This window comes from Mus pahari, chromosome 2 (assembly GCF_900095145.1).
Source record: "Mus pahari chromosome 2, PAHARI_EIJ_v1.1, whole genome shotgun sequence".
Lineage (NCBI taxonomy): Eukaryota > Metazoa > Chordata > Mammalia > Rodentia > Muridae > Mus > Mus pahari.
The window spans coordinates 26,914,480-26,933,078 of NC_034591.1; the positions used below are offsets into that span (position 1 = coordinate 26,914,480).

General features: G+C 42.5%; 1 protein-coding gene across 12 annotated transcripts in view; it reads left to right on the top strand.

Annotated features, from left to right (window-relative positions):
- The window catches only part of Ppp1r9a (protein phosphatase 1 regulatory subunit 9A), a 265,351-nt gene extending 247,329 nt beyond the window's left edge, over positions 1-18,022 (top strand). For 7 of the 12 annotated variants that reach the window (XM_029534515.1, XM_029534538.1, XM_029534522.1 and 4 more), the window contains 5 exons: positions 6,977-7,175; positions 9,095-9,214; positions 9,976-9,999; positions 11,068-11,250; positions 12,726-18,022. In XM_029534515.1, coding sequence (XP_029390375.1) covers positions 6,977-7,175; positions 9,095-9,214; positions 9,976-9,999; positions 11,068-11,250; positions 12,726-12,926 — 727 coding nt within the window. In that variant the 3' untranslated portion in view covers positions 12,927-18,022. The remainder of the gene's footprint in view (positions 1-6,976; positions 7,176-9,094; positions 9,215-9,975; positions 10,000-11,067; positions 11,251-12,725) is intronic. The other 5 variants (XM_029534541.1, XM_029534533.1, XM_021190961.2 and 2 more) reach the window with 3 other exon arrangements.
- Positions 18,023-18,599: the final 577 nt, after the last annotated feature.

The following is an 18,599-nucleotide window of genomic DNA, read 5'->3' on the forward strand; positions in this document are numbered from 1 at the left end:
CTCAGGATCTGCCTCTGTGTGCTCCATTTAGTATGACTGCCCTGGTGACTATGCATACCGCACTGCTCTACAGTGAGATGGGCCATAGCTGAAAATGCACACCTCCTTCAAAGGCTTAATATGAAAAGGGAATTATACATATTCTAGTTTTTGTAATATTAATTGTATATTAAAACACTTTATTTCTTATTCAGAGTTGTAGATACACTTAAAATTAGTCGTACCTGTATCTTTTCATGTGGCTTCTAGAAACTGTTAATTTAGACATGCTACCCACATATGTGTCTGTCATATGATGCAATCTGTAGGAGCCTAAAATGAATATTCCTTAGATTCGAAACCATTATCATGTTGGCCTATAGTGTCTATGCATTATTTATGTATAGCTCACTCTTTCAAAGTACTTTTTTTACACTCAGAAATGTGTTTTGCAACATAATTTAATTTAGAAGTAAAGTGCATGGGAAAGTACAATGAAGCAAAAGGTGTACGTGTTTGGTACCTAACTGCATCACCTTCATAGTAAGTATCATCTTAGCCTCTTAATGAAAACAAAGGGCATAAGCCAAAGTTCAGAATCTAGGTTCAAAACTCAGTTCTGCCTTAACCTATCTCTGCCTCAGTTTTCTTGTCTGAAAAATGGAGCCACACACATATTCCTCATATAATGGTCTACAGACTTTTGGGAAGTCTGAGAAGGGTCACATTTAACAAATACACATTGCTATTTTCGTCATTTCCTATATTTAGAGAAAGTTTGCTTGAAGGGAATTAAAGCATTCTTTGTGTATTATGCTGGTAGGCTTATCCATCCAAGGATGACAATCGTGATAGCATGGAAATCAAGTAGTTCAATAGATTTCGCTGGTGGCAACCCTTCAAAGATAATATTCTCTCAAAGCCTTTGGATAACATGCCATGCCAGTGAGTTTGAGATTAGATCCTATGACAGGTGCCCGGGAGGGCTGCTTTCCCTGCTGCTGGGTAAGGCAGAGGCCAGCTTGACAGCCATCTGAGCTGAGTAGATACACACTCATTAGCAGAACAGGTGTTGCAGTGGACACATGAGTTTATATAGGAAAATGCTTCATTGGTGCTTGGGCTGGTCCCAGAGAGAGAGCCACTGGGAGGTACAGAATTCCCTCTTAGGGTCTCTTAGGGTTATGTTGATAAAATAAGAATATACATTAGGCAATCTCAGTGACAGACTTATTGAAGTCAGAAAAAAGTGAAAGGCAAGAAAGCTCGAGATGTCAGCAGTGGCTGGCAGAAGAGACAGAACCCTGGAGAGAGAATGAACCCACAGCCTCTGTTCTGAGCTCTAGTCCACACAGCAGGGCCCATCTGATGGCACAGTTGAGCTGAGCTGCGCAGCGGTTGCCCCTTTCCTGCTTGGTCATTCTGAAAGGAGGAAAAGGAGCTTCTGCATGGAGAGAGCAAGGCATGGGGTCAGTTTCCCTTTAGCTTCCGTAGGTGAGAGTCAGAAGGGGCTGGTAGGTAACTGTGGGTTTTGTCACCTTTAAAGTCTCTCTTAGCTTTGTGGTCAGTTGAAAGCCCCTGCCATTGGCTCATCTTTAACGTTGCCATGGTTATAAGCAGCCTGTGTACCTTCATCACTTACATACTTGGCTTCTGTTCGTTTGTTTTTAATCTAGCAATGGGAAGCCAGTGCTTGAAAATAAATGAAAAGCAGCTTGGAGATTTCCCATTATTGTGATCGAAATCTGCCTCCTTCTTAATTCTTAACTTTCCTATCCAGCAGGTCATTACTGACCACAGATCATGCCGTTTGTCTCAGAGGAAGCAGACATTGGTGTTGTATGTCCTAGCCAGGCTTGTGAAAGAATGGCTGCCCAGAACGATCTCACTCCTCCGTTTCTGCCCACCCTGCCTGCATAAGAGCAGTCACCTCTGTGCTGCCTCTGAGGACCAGCTTGGCTCTGGTAGAGCCGACTGACATACCTTCCAAGAGCTCTCTGTTGGCTGTATATGCCAGCTTAATAATCAGAACACCCCACAAAAAAGTCTGTCTGGGGATATAGAGTGCTTCCTGAGTTTCACCCCAGATCCCAAAGTAAGTCCAGTGGCCCAAGACTGTAATCGCAGATCTCGGGAGGTGGAGGCAGGAGGATCATAAATTCCAAATCATTCTTTTGACTATACAGCAAGTGTACAAGGCCAGCTAGGGGTACTTAATACTCTGCTTCAAAACAAAGAAAAACTTTCCTTAAAAATAAAATCCTATGTTAAATTTATAACGCAAGGAGGACTCTGAGCATCTCACTACTCTCATCAGTTTGGTGGACCTATATAAAAACACACATCTCAGAGGAGTAGGCTAGAGAGATGGCTCCATCAGAACGCACTTGCCAAACATGCATGGGAACCTATGTTTAGGTTCCGACACCCATGTAAAACCCAGGCTTGGCAGTGCACTGGAGGAACAGACACAGGTGAATCTTTGGGGCTCCCTGGCAAGCCAGCCTCTATAACAGTGAGTTCCACATTCAGTGAGAGACCCTGCTTCAGGAAAGAGAAGGCGAGGTTAGAAGAGAAAGATACCTGATAGTGTCAACCCTTGGCCTCAACACACACATGCACACATATATGAGCATTAACATACATCATAGGAAGGGAGGGAAGGAGGGAGGACGGAAGGAAGGANGGAAGGAAGGAAGGAAGGAAGGAAGGAAGGAAGGAAGGAAGGAAGGAAGGAAGGAAAAAGTAAAAAGAGGTTTAGACCATTAAGATGAGTTTAAGTTTTCAAGGGTGTATCTCAGATGTGGTGTGTGTGATTGCTGTGCCCAACACCATGAGTTTAATCCAAACACCAGAATTAATGAAAATAAATGTTAAGTGGTACATTTTGGTCAGATTTATAATAGCACACCTTTATTAAATACCTAAGCAGTAGATTTATTATCCTGAAATTAACATCTGTTTTTAAGAGTATGGATCTATAGGATCTTTTTTCAATTTTCAACTGAAACCCCTGCAGGGGAAAGGGAATAGCTTGGTTATCTCCTGGGAGTCTAGTGTGAGGCGAAATGGACTCTTGGCTGTTGACCAGAAATTCCAACCAGAGCTCTGGATCTGGCAGCAGATTATCCAGGGCGATTGAGCCTGAGAATCAGAGGGGCACGTGTTTCTAATGCTAGCCACCAGGATCTCTAAATGTACTGTGGATGGAGCTGGCCTCACATCCTCAATGTCTTCAGTGGATATTAGACCTTTGCAAAATTCCTCCCTCCAGCTTAGATAAGCGGGAGTCTGCACATAATCCTTTGGTCGCAGCTGTTGTTCTTCAGTCACAATCTACATAATTCTGTGGTCCTTTATACTCTTTCTGACTGGCAATTTGTGAACTGCAAATGATATTTTTTATGATATCTGACTAGACTCTGTGTACTTCATATACCTTATTTGCAGAATGAAAACAACAAAATATCACTGTAAGGTATTTAACAGAAAAAATAAAAATCAGGGTGCTAGCCCCAGGATAAATAGATTTCAGAGAATAAGTATGTGAGTTAATTGCACTATAGAGTCATTAGGAATAAACCATTTGACTACCAGGAAAGGGTTAATCCGATGACATCTTTGACTTACAAAAATTAAGTGTGATGGCAGGTGTTTTCTCTGGTTCCTAGCAGTAAAGCACAGAAGGGCAGGCTTTGGCAGGGACTTCGGATGTTTCGATTTTTTTTTTTTTTTAATAATGACTTTGGTGTATCAATCAAAGGTGAACATAGTGCAAAACACCTGGCTCCTGGAACCCTCTGGAGGTTATATTCAAATCCACTAAAAATTCATTCTATTAATCTTGATGTGTAAAAGAGAAGAAGAAATAAGAGAAAGAGGAAGGGAAAGAAGGAGGGAAGAAAGAAGGGGAGGAGTGAAATGCACGGGAAGGAAGGATATTGTATTGTTGCAAACATTCTCTGCAAAGTTAGACAGATGATAAAGAGGCACTCAGAATAGAACCCCAGCTCCCGAGCTCTGTCTGCTTCTTCAATTTACCCAGGAAGAAATTGGTGTTTGTTTATGAACACATGTCTCCTGGGCTGTTGAGTCTATAATTTTAAAGTAATAGAGTATTGGGTATCTTAATGAATATTCGATTACTCTAGGTCCAAGCAAATGGAAGCAAGTTCTTTTCTCTGAGAATAAAGGTTGCACACAGGGGTTAGTTACACAGTCATGGATTTTTAAAGTTATAGGTAATAAATAATGGAGCTAGAAGACAGGCACAGCAGGGCACGGCCAGAATCTGCTGGTTTGTAACTGTGGGACAGTGGTTACCACCAGGATGTGGGCTTCCTGCCAACTCTTTCCTCCACTTCCCAGGAGCTTTGCAGAAAGACAGTCTCTGTCACAGGCTGGGCTTCCGGAATCTTGTTCACCAACAGTTGAAAAAAAAAAAAATCAAAAGAGCACAGCTAATTAAAACTCTCATAAAATGCTCTCAGCCAGGAAAATAGTCAAGACTGATAATGTCTGTGGACATGTGCGTCCGGCATTGAGGATGGGCTCAACTGGCTTGCCCTAGGGCTTGGACTCCTGGGGTCTCTCTTCAGTGAAGCTGGTGACCAGCAGCATTCCCATTCCCTGCCTTCATTGTCCTAATGTTACGGTGGTGGTCTCTGGCCATTGCTACAAACAGTTGGTTTAATCGTAGGATGAAGATGTCATGCTGCCCCCAGTTACACAGCTTCCTCTTAAGCTCTCAGGCAGTGGCTAATCTACCCTAGTGCTATAGTTCCCTTGACTCAGCATTGTCCAGCCTGAAGGGACCAACTTCTCCTTAGATGTGGGACTGCAGAAAAGATATGTTTGTTTTTCTAAACAGACTATTATGGACGTTCATACTGGAATGTGGGGGCTAAGTTAAAGATAAGCCATAGAAGTTATCACTGGATAAATCGTGAGAGCCCCAAAGAGATTTATCTCTCCAGATGGCATGGGTCACATTTAAATGGGGCATGAGAAGAGGCAGCAGGATGAAGCTCCTAGAGTCAATCCCTGGATCAAGCTGGAGTCTCTAATCTTATCTCCCGCCTAGAAGTATTTATTAGCATTTGTTCACATTCCAACTGGTGGTGTTTACCTTAAGGACTTAAGATTTCCTTCCCCTCTCCCAGGGGGAGCAAAGAAGAAAGCTGTTCCTTTGCTTTATTGCCATCAGATTCATGTTCCCAGAATCCTTCACCTCAGGATAGACTGCCAGTGTGATAACACTGAGGTTCCTGATTGTCAGAACTCATGAGAGGAAACGGAAGTGTGTGCAGCAAGGGAAGAATTTTCCACACACGGTCACAAATGTGCTGTGGTGACTTGGGCTACATTTTCATTTGGCGTAATCATGACAACATGTTAAAATATAGATTCCAGGTCAGCTCCCCTTCTTGCCTCCTAGTTCTGAGCAGCCAATAGTTGTGGTGAATCTAACTGCTGTACCAGAAGCCTGTAACCAGCTTTATTTGGTCCATGGGTAAAGAATAAAATGTACCCCCTCCAGAGCCCAAGGCCTCAACAAGTATAGGCTTAGTTATCTTACCCTCCTGGCCTGTGCTAATAAATAGATTAAGAGTACAAAATTTTCTGTTTAGTTTAAACTGGAAGATGAAGTTTAAGGGTGACCTACTGATTTCTATTATCCTTGAAGATATTCTACTGCCCCCCCCAACACACATTTTTTAAACACACTAAAGTGATCCCATCTTCTAGATTCCTTTATGTGACCATCACTTTTATTCACCCATCCCCCCCCCCCGTGTCCGTTTTAGCAGAATTTCACAAATGTCTCTGTTCTTGTTAGCTGTTCTTGTATCCTCTTGCACTCTATATCTGTGCCTTACTGTGCAGGGTACTTGCATGAGAATTGCTGCTACACTTGGTTCTTGTAGCACTATTTGGATACAAGCCACAAGTCTTAGACTTGATGCTGCTTATATCCCTTTAAACTTTACTTCAAATTGTACTTGAAATGAAGTGTAAGGCGACTGGAATTCAGTATACATGAGGACTAGGAACTATCTATGTGTATGGCATCAAGGCACTTTTCAGTGCAGGGATTCCCGTTGTCTGATATTAACAGCTACCAAGTAACTGCCCCTCCTCCAGAATCATTTAGACATGCTGAGGCCGGCCTCGCACATGAGCAGTTTCTTCTTAAGCTCCCAGACACGTATTTTCACTTGAACAGCAGAGAAACACAATTATGAAAGTAACTACGTTAAGTTTAAATAAGAAAAATGGTATCTCTCAGCTGCTTTTGAATCTTTTAAGTATTTCTATACCTGAATATTTATACTTCAATAGCTTTTGTGGCTCCTTAAGAAATGTTAATCTATTTAATTCGTTACAGTCATATATGAGATACATCAACACATTTATTTGTACAGATTAAGACAAAAGGGGCCGTGAAGCCTACGACCACACCCTTAGGAGGTGGTAGAACCCCAGCTTCCCATGATGATTTCAGACCCTACACTCCTCTTGTGAATAGACACTAAGACTATGATGAGAAACCAGCAAGCCTCATTTTCTGCTTAACATTACACCTGCTCTGAAATTTCCAAATCAGTTGAATCTTTCAGCCATAGATCCTGGGTGCATGAATGCAGGGATAGGTATAAAGAATGCTATGAGCTAATGTGGTTGCTGTCCTAAGAGGGATCTCCAAAAGGGTGTGCCATCCCTATTTTAATATATCCATGTATGCTTATAAAGATATATTTAATAAAGTTTACCATTGAAATATCAGTTTAAATCCATGAATTATCATAAATTCCATTTAAATGCAGAAAAATGTTAAATATTAAGGTTAACGCTATTGCCCAGAGCAATACCTTTTTACCACTGTGGTAGAACAGTTTCTCAGAGAGTTGTACTTATATCGAGGGTCTTGCTAGAACTGGGTTCAGTGTCTTTTGCTGTTTATTTGTCTAACATGTCGATTCTTTTCACATCACAGAATCTTCAGAAGCAAGTTGGAAACCTGGAAAGCCAGACCAAACTCTGCAGCTCCGGCCTCCACCCGCTCTCCTTGCATGCCTTTCTCATGGTTTAATGAAAGCCGGAAAGGGTCCTATTCCTTCAGGAACCTGCCTTCAGCTCCAAGTCCCCTTCAGCCTTCTCCTGAGACTCAAATTTCAGATAAAACAGGGTTCAAGGTAGACAACAGTGGACTGTAAAAGCCGACAAGAAAGCCCCCCAGTCCTTTCTCTTCAGTTTTTGGAAAGCCTTCTGAACTTGTGTGTGCACCCTGGATCTGATGAACCAATGTGCTAACATTGTCCTAGGCATGCATGAGGTTTCCTTTACAGGGGAAAAAAAGCCCCACCTAACCAGCACCCTCTTTAATACTGTTCTGTTCTAGTGTGTGCTTTTCTCCTCGATTTACCTGTCATTTTACCTACTGCGATTTAATCTGTTTGACAGTTAAGCCATGCTGGGAAAGAGACATTTGGATGTGAAAGAGGGCGGGAAGATATTTACTAAGTATTCTTCTTTAAATTGCATTATGAGACAATTTCACTGTGCTTTCCAAGATTTACTGGAAAACAGATAAATTTGTGACTGACTGTGTCCCATATATTCAAGTGAAGCAAGCAGAAAAAGCCAGGCCACTGACATCATAGCACCTTACTTACTTGTATCCAATGTCCATACAGATCGCCTGTCCTAATTCTTTTTAACGCTAGCAGAATCACACTACATGTATATACGTGGCTGTGAGGCTTTCCAAAGTGTGCAATGGATATTTCCAGCATGACAACGCAAGCCTGGTCTAACCCTGTACTGACACACGTGGTGGCTAACTTTCGCGGAATTTGGTCTTTTCTTTCCTGTGTTCACTCTTTTTCCCCAAACAGAAACATGAGGTTAATCTTACTTAAACTGAATTCTTCCCTTGAGGTCAGCAGCTCGAAGAGATTTGACCTAGAGTCTGGAGGATTGAATCTCCAGTGATAATACCAAAGGGTGAAGTGTTGTGTGCTGTGCCTTGCTGCTGAATGTTCTACCAGCTATGCTCCTTTTTGTAAGATTTATCAAATCTTGAAGTTCGTTTGGTACTAAATTCCCCAGTCTCTGGGATGGTGTTTATTCTCATCAACAATCAACTAAGCCCAACACAATAGCATCTAATGGAACTAATGGTTTGGTTCCTGGAGAAGTGTTGTATGAAACAAGGTGGTGTTGGGCAGTTGCTTAGAGTTTCTGGGAATCCAGCCACTCTACAAGTAGCAAAAGAAGTTTTGGTAATAAGTGACCCTTTGGGGCCCTTTAGTGCTATTCTGAGACTTAAGGTTTGCTTGAGTGATCCTAACATTATCTCACATTAAAGAGAGGTTCATTATAAAACATTTTCTCAAGTAAGGCTCTGTGGCCGTTGTCAAGTTGTTTTAACATCTGCTGAGCATGTTAAAGTAATTCCAGGAAAATTCACTTTTTCCCACATCCCACTAGACTAAACCCAAGAGGCTGTGCAGCCTTGTGGTTCTGTTTCATACTGCAGTCTCTTTGGCTGTGGGCTGGCGCCATGAGAGAGATAGATACCAACAAGTAACTAGTGCTATGTTGTCAGTCCATGCCCTCCTCCAGAACTCATCACTCTGAAGGCTACATCCAGGAGGGGACCTGTCACTTCTCACAGTATTTATCACAGCCAGCCACACACCATCTTTCCCAGGGGCACTCCAGCTACCTTCTTGATAGAAATTACCATCTGTTCCTGATAATGCAGCCTCTCCACACCATCTTGTATTCCTACTCACACCGTTTCTTGTCACAATTAGGGTCAAAGCAGATGGGCTTATTAATATCACTACTCTGAGCACTGGCAGAGGGTAATGAATTCTGTATCCTTGGAGAGAAACTCAAGAATCATTTATTTCTGTATCCCACATATCCTTGTATCAGATGGAGAAGGTGCTCAGGATTTTTGGGGGACAACAGAAGGTTGTCCCCAAAGCACACTTGAGCTCTTCTAAAGACAGTTGATTAGCATGAAACATTTGAGGACTTAGGAGCACACCTGCTTCTAGTTCACTCTGTGTTCATTTAACATGGTTGTATTCTTTTTTTACAGAATTTCACTTTCAATGATGACTTCAGCCCCAGCAGTACCAGCTCAGCAGACCTGAGTGGCTTAGGAGCAGAACCAAAAACGCCAGGGCTCTCCCAGTCCTTGGTACTGTCCTCAGATGAGGTACTGTAGTGGCACCATGGCAGAGCTTAGTTCTTATGTGGCTCATTTCCTCCATATCCCACTGTGGGAAGATGTTTGAGGGTAGAGTTAACATAGAAGGCATCAACACTGAGGTTTTGTGTTTAACACAAAATCCCCATGATTCCATTCCCCTTGCCCTCAACATTAAAGAAAAGTATACTTTCTGAGCCCATTGAAGCTTCTTGGGCATCCCATTCTACATGTAAACATAAATGTTAGAGTCTGGGTGCTGGAGAGCAAGACCAGATTGTGAATTATCTATTCTTCTGTCCTTTCCCAGAGTTACCCCTATCTCCCCCCCCCAGACTCTGAGGGTCTTTTGACTACCATATGCCCCCTGCTGAATCATTACTATCATAGGAATGGTTCTGGGAAGGAAATAGAGTAAGAACCATATATTCCGATGCTAGAGTAAAGATTAGCATTGCTAAGAATTACCAGGAAGTATGTATGCAGGAGATAAGCAGAAAACTATGTTGGGATTGGCTTAGTTCTATAAATAGGTGGGAGTCAGGGGCAGGAAATAATGTAATTAGAATTTGTTCTTACATATGAAATAATTGTTCTTATTTCTTTTTAACATGAGTTATATGCAATAAGCTTTTTTCCCCTTTAAGTGTTTCTGGTCATGTTTTCCTAGCTGGGCTTGATTCTGATGTTATAAAGCTTGTAATGTGGGTGTTGTGTGTCCCGTTTCCGTAACATTCTTCTTCTCGGTTCTTTTGTTGCTACTCACCCAGAGCCTGGATATGATAGATGACGAGGTGAGCTATCTGTGGGTTGTGTGTGGTGCCTTGTCTCATTCGAACCTGCTTTTCTCTCCTTACAAAATGACTATGAATCCAATACTAAAGAACACTTTACTCTGGAGTGGAGGGGAAATACCCTGCAATTGTTTACATTTGATTTAAAAGATGTACCTGGATCAAGAGGCTCTATGCCACACCTCCAGAGTCCCTAAGCCCCACCTCCAGAGTCCCTAAGCCCCACCTCCAGAGTCCCTTACTTACCTCCCATAGCCATTACCAGACATGGTCCATTTTTCCCCCGTATCCACCACCTCTTCTCAGCTCACACTCTGCTTGTTCTTCACGTGACTCACCAGATAAACTGTCTTTCCTCTGAGACCTGCTACTGCTTCATCTTCTCTCAGCTCAGTGGCTCTGGGGGCTGTCATTCCCCTTTATGCAAATAAAGGACAGAGCCTGGAATTTGCAATGAGCATCTTGTTAAGCTCTTATTGCTTATATTGTGTTGTCTAAGAGAGATCGTGTGAGCTTTCTGATCCTCAGTTCCCTCATGTCTTAAAGGAACTATGGGTGTGGGCACCATACCTTCCACAGAGGTGTGCTTTCTGCTCAGATAAAACAGTAGCTGTGAAGTTTCCCCACGAAGGATTGAGGGCTTTGAGACTCTCCTGTAGAATAAAGGAGACATTGATATTTTTAAAGTGTTTTTATATAACTTTACTGTCTTCTAACAGGATAAATTTAAGTGATATATCACATGCGGAGAACGATGAAATAATTATTTTCTACATCTGATTATATCTTCAGGCTTACTTATTATAAAATCATCCATGTCAGTGTGTACTTTTTCGATTTTTAACTTCCTACACCTTTAATGGCACTTTGTTTATGGGATATTTTTAGTTTTCTATCTACCAGAATCAGATAGGTAATAGACATGTTTCTTCTAACATAAGTAGAACTATTATCATGTATGATTTACAAGTAAATACAGCTCTTGTAACTTGAGAAATTCCTATACTAGCATAATATGAGCCATACTTTTTGAGTCATTTAACAACGCTGCATACATTCCTGTCTCAGATCCTTGATGACGGACAGTCTCCCAAACACACTCAGAGTCAGAATCGGGCCGTTCATGAATGGAGTGTGCAGCAGGTTTCACACTGGTTAATGAGCCTCAATCTGGACCAGTATGTACCTGAATTCAGTGCCCAGAATATCAGTGGCGAGCAGCTCCTGCAGCTGGATGGAAATAAACTGAAGGTAAAGAATTCTTGGTCTGTGTTAGTTACTAGCTATGCATATACTTGTCGCACCTGACCTGGTTTCATTAGCTCAGAGTGATCTGCACAGCCATGTGGTAGTTTTCGTCAGTACTTACCAGAAAAGATACTGAATAATTTTCAGTAGGAAGAAGAAAAGCTTCAAGAAGCCCATCACAGGTTTTGACTAGAAATAGGCTGCTGACTAAGAGAGTTAGAGGCCTTTTCCTTTACTTCACCTGGCAGTACATGACTCCTTTATCAAAATCATTCACTGCCCATTGTACTGTTCAGTCTTTTTTTTTTTTTTAAGATTTATTTGTTATATATATGTAAGTACACTGTAGCTGTCTCAGACACCCCAGAAGAAGCATCAGATCTTATTATGGGTGGTTGTGAGCCACCATGTGGTTGCTGGGATTTGAACTCAGGACCTTCAGAAGAGCAGTCAGTGCTCTTAACCGCTGAGCCATCTCTCCAGCCCCTGTTCAGTCTTAATAATGTCCAGTATGAATCTTCCTTTCTTCATTTCTCCTCTGTGCCCCACCCTCTCCTGCCCACTACTTGAAAGCTAAAACAACATCCCCAGCTTTCTTCCCCAGTACACCAAGCCATCCGCCCTGTCACCTCCACTGTACCTTCATGTCCGCTCCTCTGGCCCTTCTCTCTTAGAGAATGTGGTGGTACCCAACTCTACCGAGAAAGGGCAAGAGGAGGGTACAGCCAGCTCTGCACACCCCTCCCCACTGCTCGGCTGATGGATAGATGAGTATCTCTCGACGGTCTTTGAAAAGGTTAGCAATCAATCAATAGCTGTGAATATGAAGGCCCATTGACAACTGTCCCTGTTAGAGAGATGGATGCATCCCACTGTGGATGCTGAAGGTCAGGAGACATTTGAAGTTCACAACAGTCTCCCCTGTTGCTGAAGTGCAAGCCCATCCAGCCACCTGGTCACTGTAGTCAGACTTCCTTTATAGGTCTGCCTTTGGGGACACAATGGCAGAGAGATGCGGACATGGGCATCCTGGCCCCAAAGATATTGTTGGTTCATTGTAAATAACTACACTGGCAGAAGGGAAGCCATTTTCGTTCTGCCCACCCGTCTTGGAGCCTTTTGTAGCAGCAGGTGTTCTCAGTGACCCTTTGAAGGTATCGATGAGTTTAGCAATACTTTAGAAGGTTGGAGAAGCAGGATTGTGTTCTTTCTCTTTATTCCCTCCTTAGTCACCAATTTGGAAAGCATATTCTTCATGACTTCTGGAGTGTATTTTGCAAAGAACTTCAGAGAACAAAGCCCAGATCCTCAGTGCATACAGAATTTAGCACCTGTGGTCTGCTTTTCCTCAGCCTTGACCTCCTCCTTCTACATTTAACTAAGGTCATGAGATTAAACATAGTGCGATGGTTTCCTCATCATAAACAAAGAGGTCAGCAGTTTTTCAGAGTCCTTTTGTACATGTGTTTCCTCTGTAGGCTCTTGGAATGACATCATCCCAGGACCGGGCACTGGTTAAAAAAAAACTGAAGGAAATGAAGATGTCTCTCGAGAAGGCTCGCAAGGCCCAGGAGAAAATGGAAAAACAAAGAGAGAAGCTGAGGAGGAAGGAACAAGAGCAAATGCAGAGGAAGTCTAAGAAGTCGGAAAAGATGACTTCCACAGCTGATCAGCCTTGAGCACTGAGGCCTCGCCTCTTCCAGTAGTTGGGGAAGTTTGAGAGAAGCCCTGCCCCTTCCTGCCCCCACTCTCCTGCTGAGGGTGAAGAAGAAACTGATGGGATAACACCACTGTAGGCGGTTAAAGAACTGTGTGTTGAATGCACTCTTGATTTTAACCTCCTAAACTAACCCTTCGCCACCACCTTTGGTTTACTGACAAACCAGAATTATCATTTTTATCTTCTACTTACCAACATCCAATGTTGTGTTAAGTGTGCTGTGCCACTTGGAGGACTAGCCTGACCCAGCCAATGAGAGTAGGACTCACTCTGGGGCGGTGAGTGGAGTACCCAGAATTCTCAGTGGGAGCCCCTGAAACTGAGGCAGTAGCTTCTGGCTGTGGGTGTAGAGATGATGCCTGCCTTGAGATGGGGGAGCGCCCCTCAATTCTGACTGTAGAGCAAATCAGTTCTGTTGTGGGGATGTGGGTGACCAGCACACAATTGCCAACTGAGAGTAAGAGGAAACAAGTGTGCTATCCACTTGCTGGGAATCAGAACGAGGGGGAAACAGTAGCTATTTATTAATTCTAGAAGTGAAAAGCCTTTAAGCACACAGATGTAGGTGTACTTTGAGGCTTGGAGGACAACATTTTCCTCCGGGTATTGTTGAACAAAGAAGAAAAAAAACGTCAGAGTGTCGCGCTACCGTGGATGTTGGGATCTGCTGTGTTGTTTGCCAGGGCTGCAGCCAAGTGTTTGAGCGGCACTGGCAAACTGCACAGCTCCTTCCCCCGCAACACACTGAACAGGAAATTGATTTTTAAGGAAACCAGCATCTTCAGGTTTCTTCTCCTGGGACATTCTGGCTTGCCTTCAGCCTGCCTGTGACACAATCGTGAACTTGTCACATATTTTCTACCCAGAATTTCCCAAATGGGCTCAGTTAGTGTTTTAACAATTGTACTTTTAAGGACTTAAACGTAGAGATACTGGTTAGAGATTTAAGATTTGAGTAACAGTCAACCAGAGAACTTTTTTTTTTCTTGTGTTTATGTACACATAATTCTTTCCTGTGAAGGACAGTCATCATTTACATTTTAGAGACAATTTGAATGACTTTCTAAGCCATTCTCTTCCATATTCTTGAGAGTTCCAGATTTGTTTAAAACAGTACACAGGACAGATTTTTCACAGTGTAAGAGCTGATGTTACTTAAGTCAAGTATTAAGGATTCCAGTATTTCACCAACCTGAGTTGAGCGCAGGAGACTGAGGGAGGAGAACAGAAACACTTCTGGAGACATTTCGCACCCTGAGGGTTTTTATTTATTTGCTTGCCTTTAGTTTTGCTCTTTTTTGCTTCTGTATCTAACTCTCATTACTGCATTAACCTGATATCATCTGCTTTCGGATGGACTGAGTTCAGAGTAGAGCTGGAGGCCAGATGAAACCTTGGGCTTCAGGGTATTTTCTTCCTTTCCCCCAGCAGGCCCTTGTGCTGCCCGAAGGCCTATGCGCATCTCCTCGGCATGCACAGGTATGCAGGGCCTGCATCAGGCTCCAGAGTTAGGACCGGAATATGATAGGATAGAGGTCGGCTGCCTGTGTGGCCTCACTTTGTATTTAAACATTGCGACTTTTCCTTTCTATCATCATTACTATTTTTGTAACATGAATTCTGACATTATCTGAACTAGCAACTCGATCCTGTCCTTCCTCCCAGAGCCTGCTTCTGTTTCTGGCCTGAGCACTTCTGTTAAGTTCTGGTCCTTCGGGTACAGACTCACTTCAGTCTGAAACGTGACGTGGGGGTCTTGTTAGGTTCTGCACAAACCAGACCTGCTTCACCATTCTCTCGAGGAGTAGGGCACTGGGTGCCTCCATATCTCAGATGCTTGATGCTTCGCCACTTACTAATATTTTGAGAAAACAAGAGACATGTTCCTGAACTGCACATTCAGTAACTCTTTCCTAATGCCAGAAGACTAAGCAGAACGCTGGCAATACTAATATTTGTTATTGTACGTTTCAGCCATTTTTCTTTTGTTTGGAGAAAAAAAAAGCTGGATTGCACTGGAAGCTTCTGTGTGTTCATCTCCGAGAGTGAAAACAGAAGGGTGATCATTTTCAGTTGTGTTTACACTTTGATGATAGTTGAAAGCGAATGTATATATTGGAAATGTCTGTAAGTCTGCCTCTGCCTGTAACTTATGACCTCTTATATTGTGTTTCTTAAATACAGTGTTCTTACTGTAACTTTATTAACACTCCATGCTTGAATCAGCATTCATCTGACAGTTACAGGTCAAATTAATATTCCTTACATCATTTAGTTTATAGTTCAGTCACTATAATTTTTAAGTTAAATTATTGCAATCTTAGACCAAAATGAATTCTTTTAACGTTGCTACTAGTAAAATTGTAAAGGGCTCTTGATTGCACTGTTTGGCAAAGGATAAGAGACGGACTGGTTAGTCCAGTGTGGAAACAAAGTGAAGGACTTCAGGTCTTGTGAGCATTTTGACTTCTTGTTCGCTCCTTTATTGGCTTTGGTGCATGACAATAATTGAGTTTCCAACATCTTGCACAATTCTTTCTTTAATGCTGTGGTTTTCAGGGTTTATACAACTTAACAGAGAATTGTTGCTTCATGTACTTTAAAGATTTTGGACAGTTTTTAAGCTATCAACAAATGAACAGAAGGGGTTGCCTGCATATTGTAAACTATGCTCTAGTGAAGACTAGTGGGTCCCCACCAGAAACCAAAAGTGTTTGGGGTACAAGATATGTTCGGGAGTCAGGGTACATGGTGAGGCCCTGCCATAGGTAGACAGCATTGTAGGAGTAGATTCTGGGTCAGGGTTCCACTGAAGAACTGTGCACTGGATGTCTGTGGTTAAGATCACCTCCTTTAAGGAGACTTATCCATATGTAATCACATCTTTCTCCTCCCCAGCATCAGGAGGGTACTGTTGGAGCAGAAACCATGCTCTATCTACTTTAGTACTCTTATCGAAGCCTGTCATTACTATCGTGACAGCAATGTCCTTCTGAAGCCATCTGCCATCCTTCTGCTGGGGTTGAAATGGACTTCCCACTCCCCACCTCATGTAGACTTTTTAAATACCACAGTAGTTTATGATCACACTATGAAAGAAGCTAATGCCAAACTCAGTTTGCAAGAGGCACAACCTACCATGCGTTCCTTTATTTCAGGAAACAAAGTAGCAGAGGAGAGCATGCTCCCGCTACTGTTCATGCCCAATAGTGTTTACCCAGAGGTCTTAAATACCTTAGGCCTAAGCTTCAAGAATGTCCACCAGTCAGATTTAGCACCTGGGCCTCTATGGCTTGTGCTGACTATGAAGAATTCTCTTTTAGGATCTTTGTTTGATAGTATTAATTTGTACCTGAAAATTGTATAAGAAGAAAATGCTTGCATTTATACAGCTATTCTGAATCATTTATAAACATGAGAGGTTAGAAAATTTTGAGGAGCATCAATATTTAACAAGAGTATTTAAGATGATTCTGGATGATGGAGGGCAAATGATTCTAAAAGAAACTTCTGTACATTGGATGCATATTACCCTGTCATACACTGGGATCGTTAAGAATTACCAAATTCCATTTGAGTAACTAAAGCTCTTCCCTCATAGCTGATGATAAGAAATATCTCACTTTGGGGGACAGGCATTAGGAGGGTTCATGCCACTTGCTTCAATGCTATCACCCTACTGCTACCTGGATGAAAGAGTAATTAAGAAAGGATGGGCCTAATTTTCACATGTTTTCTTACTTGCTTCCTTCCAAAACTGTTCTCATTGTGAAAGGACAAAGGGAGGGACAGTCTCAAGACAGCATTACAGGAAGTCTGTTTCGTCCCCGTTCAGTCCTGAAAGTCAGACTTAGCATACAGGCCGGGTTTGTTTGCTTCTGTCTTAAATAGTTAAAGTCCCGTGAAGTATAGCCCTGATCCAAAACACTGGGGGTGGCGGGAATATCACCAAAGAAAACACATATTAATACCTTGAAGGTAACATCGAAGAAGCTGGAGTGAGCGGTTAGGGGGAAAGGGAAAGTCTGCTTAGTAAACTGCCCTCCGGAGAGTAGCACGGACTCCTCACGCAAACGCACGCATGCGGCCTCCTGGAATGTTGGTTACCTGCAACTTCCATCTGTCAGCACCTGGGTCTGGATCCTCGGAGTAGGGGGCAGAAGAAGGTCCATGTTTCCCTGCCCCTTCCCACCCCCGACCCCCACCCCCAGACCATTAGGGATCCAGCATTGTGCAAGACGATGTGCAAAGCAGTAAGAGAAGAAGCCACAAATTCTCAGTTCCGTGCATGCCACTTGTGTAGGTGTCAGAGCTGTGTGTGTGAATATATCCCCACCTGACACAACACACACATATATATACCTTAAGCACGTGGCACAAAAATATACTCTCCGTGGTCTGCAGTGATGTTAGTTAGGACCCTGGGCTGTAATAGTGGCATTGCCGCCACTTTTTATGTTGCATATACATTGTATGGCTCATAGATTTTTAAGAGATTTTTTTTTAATGTAAGTATCCTACTAAATGCACTTATGCTTCTAAATGTTTATATATTTTGGTAAAATTGATTTACTAGATCTTTAGTATTGTATTTTAGTAAGGTAAATTTTCCTCAGATATTTGATTAATGCTTTGATGTCAAGATTGCACATTTTTTAGTTAGAACTCCAAAGCTATTATGCAGCTTGGGGCATTTTCAACTGCAGGATGCCTGCAGTTTTCTTGACTAAATTGCACTGTGTATTCTCGTGTATCAGCTCCCACCTCTATAGCCATGATGCTTCTGTCACCGACTGCTGGCTCTCTGGTGGCCATATTCTGTCGTGCGACCACTATGTACTTCCTAAGCCATCCGCTCGTAATGGTATTTTGGTTGCCACCAAAAATAACACAATGGGTCCTGAGTATATGCTGTTGGAAGCTGTGTGCTTCATTTCCTTCGGCTGGGTTATGCAGGCACACAAGTTTCTTGTTAAAGATTGAAGCACTCAGCCATGAAATAACAATTGGCCAGAAATACCCTAAATTGCCTTTACCAAAAGAAAAAAAAAAAAATCAGGAAGTGATGCCCAGGTCAGAGAGCTCTTTCCAGCAGCATCAGGTTCAATCGGTGAATAACCAGCAGCGCTCAGCGTGCATACGTGGGCTCTCCTCAGTATTACTTAATGTCATAACTACTGCTTTTGTATTTTTTTTAATGATGTTTTGATGAAACCACTTATAAGTCTGCTATAGATTACTGACAAGACCAGGCAGCTGAAAACGACAAGGGGAATGAAGTTCTGTTCTACTGTAAGACTTGATTTGTGTTCGTCTTTCCTTAGATACTGCTAAAAGGGAAAGTGGTTAGAAAAGCATTAAAGTCTGGTAAGTATGCACAGCACAGGACCTGAACGTTTTAATTTGTACGTTTTGCTGTCTGGTCATTTGCATGGGAGAAACAGCAGTGCCACACCCAATTTGTTCTCTGGCGCTTCATTACTGTGTGCTGTTTCCAGTGGCATCCTTTACTTTTCAGTTTTCAGAGGCATTCAAAGCAAACTCTACCGTCAGTGGACCATTGTTTTCTGACCATCTAAAATTACCTGTGATTAAACTTAACTTGTTAGTGTAAATAAATCTCTTGCCAATG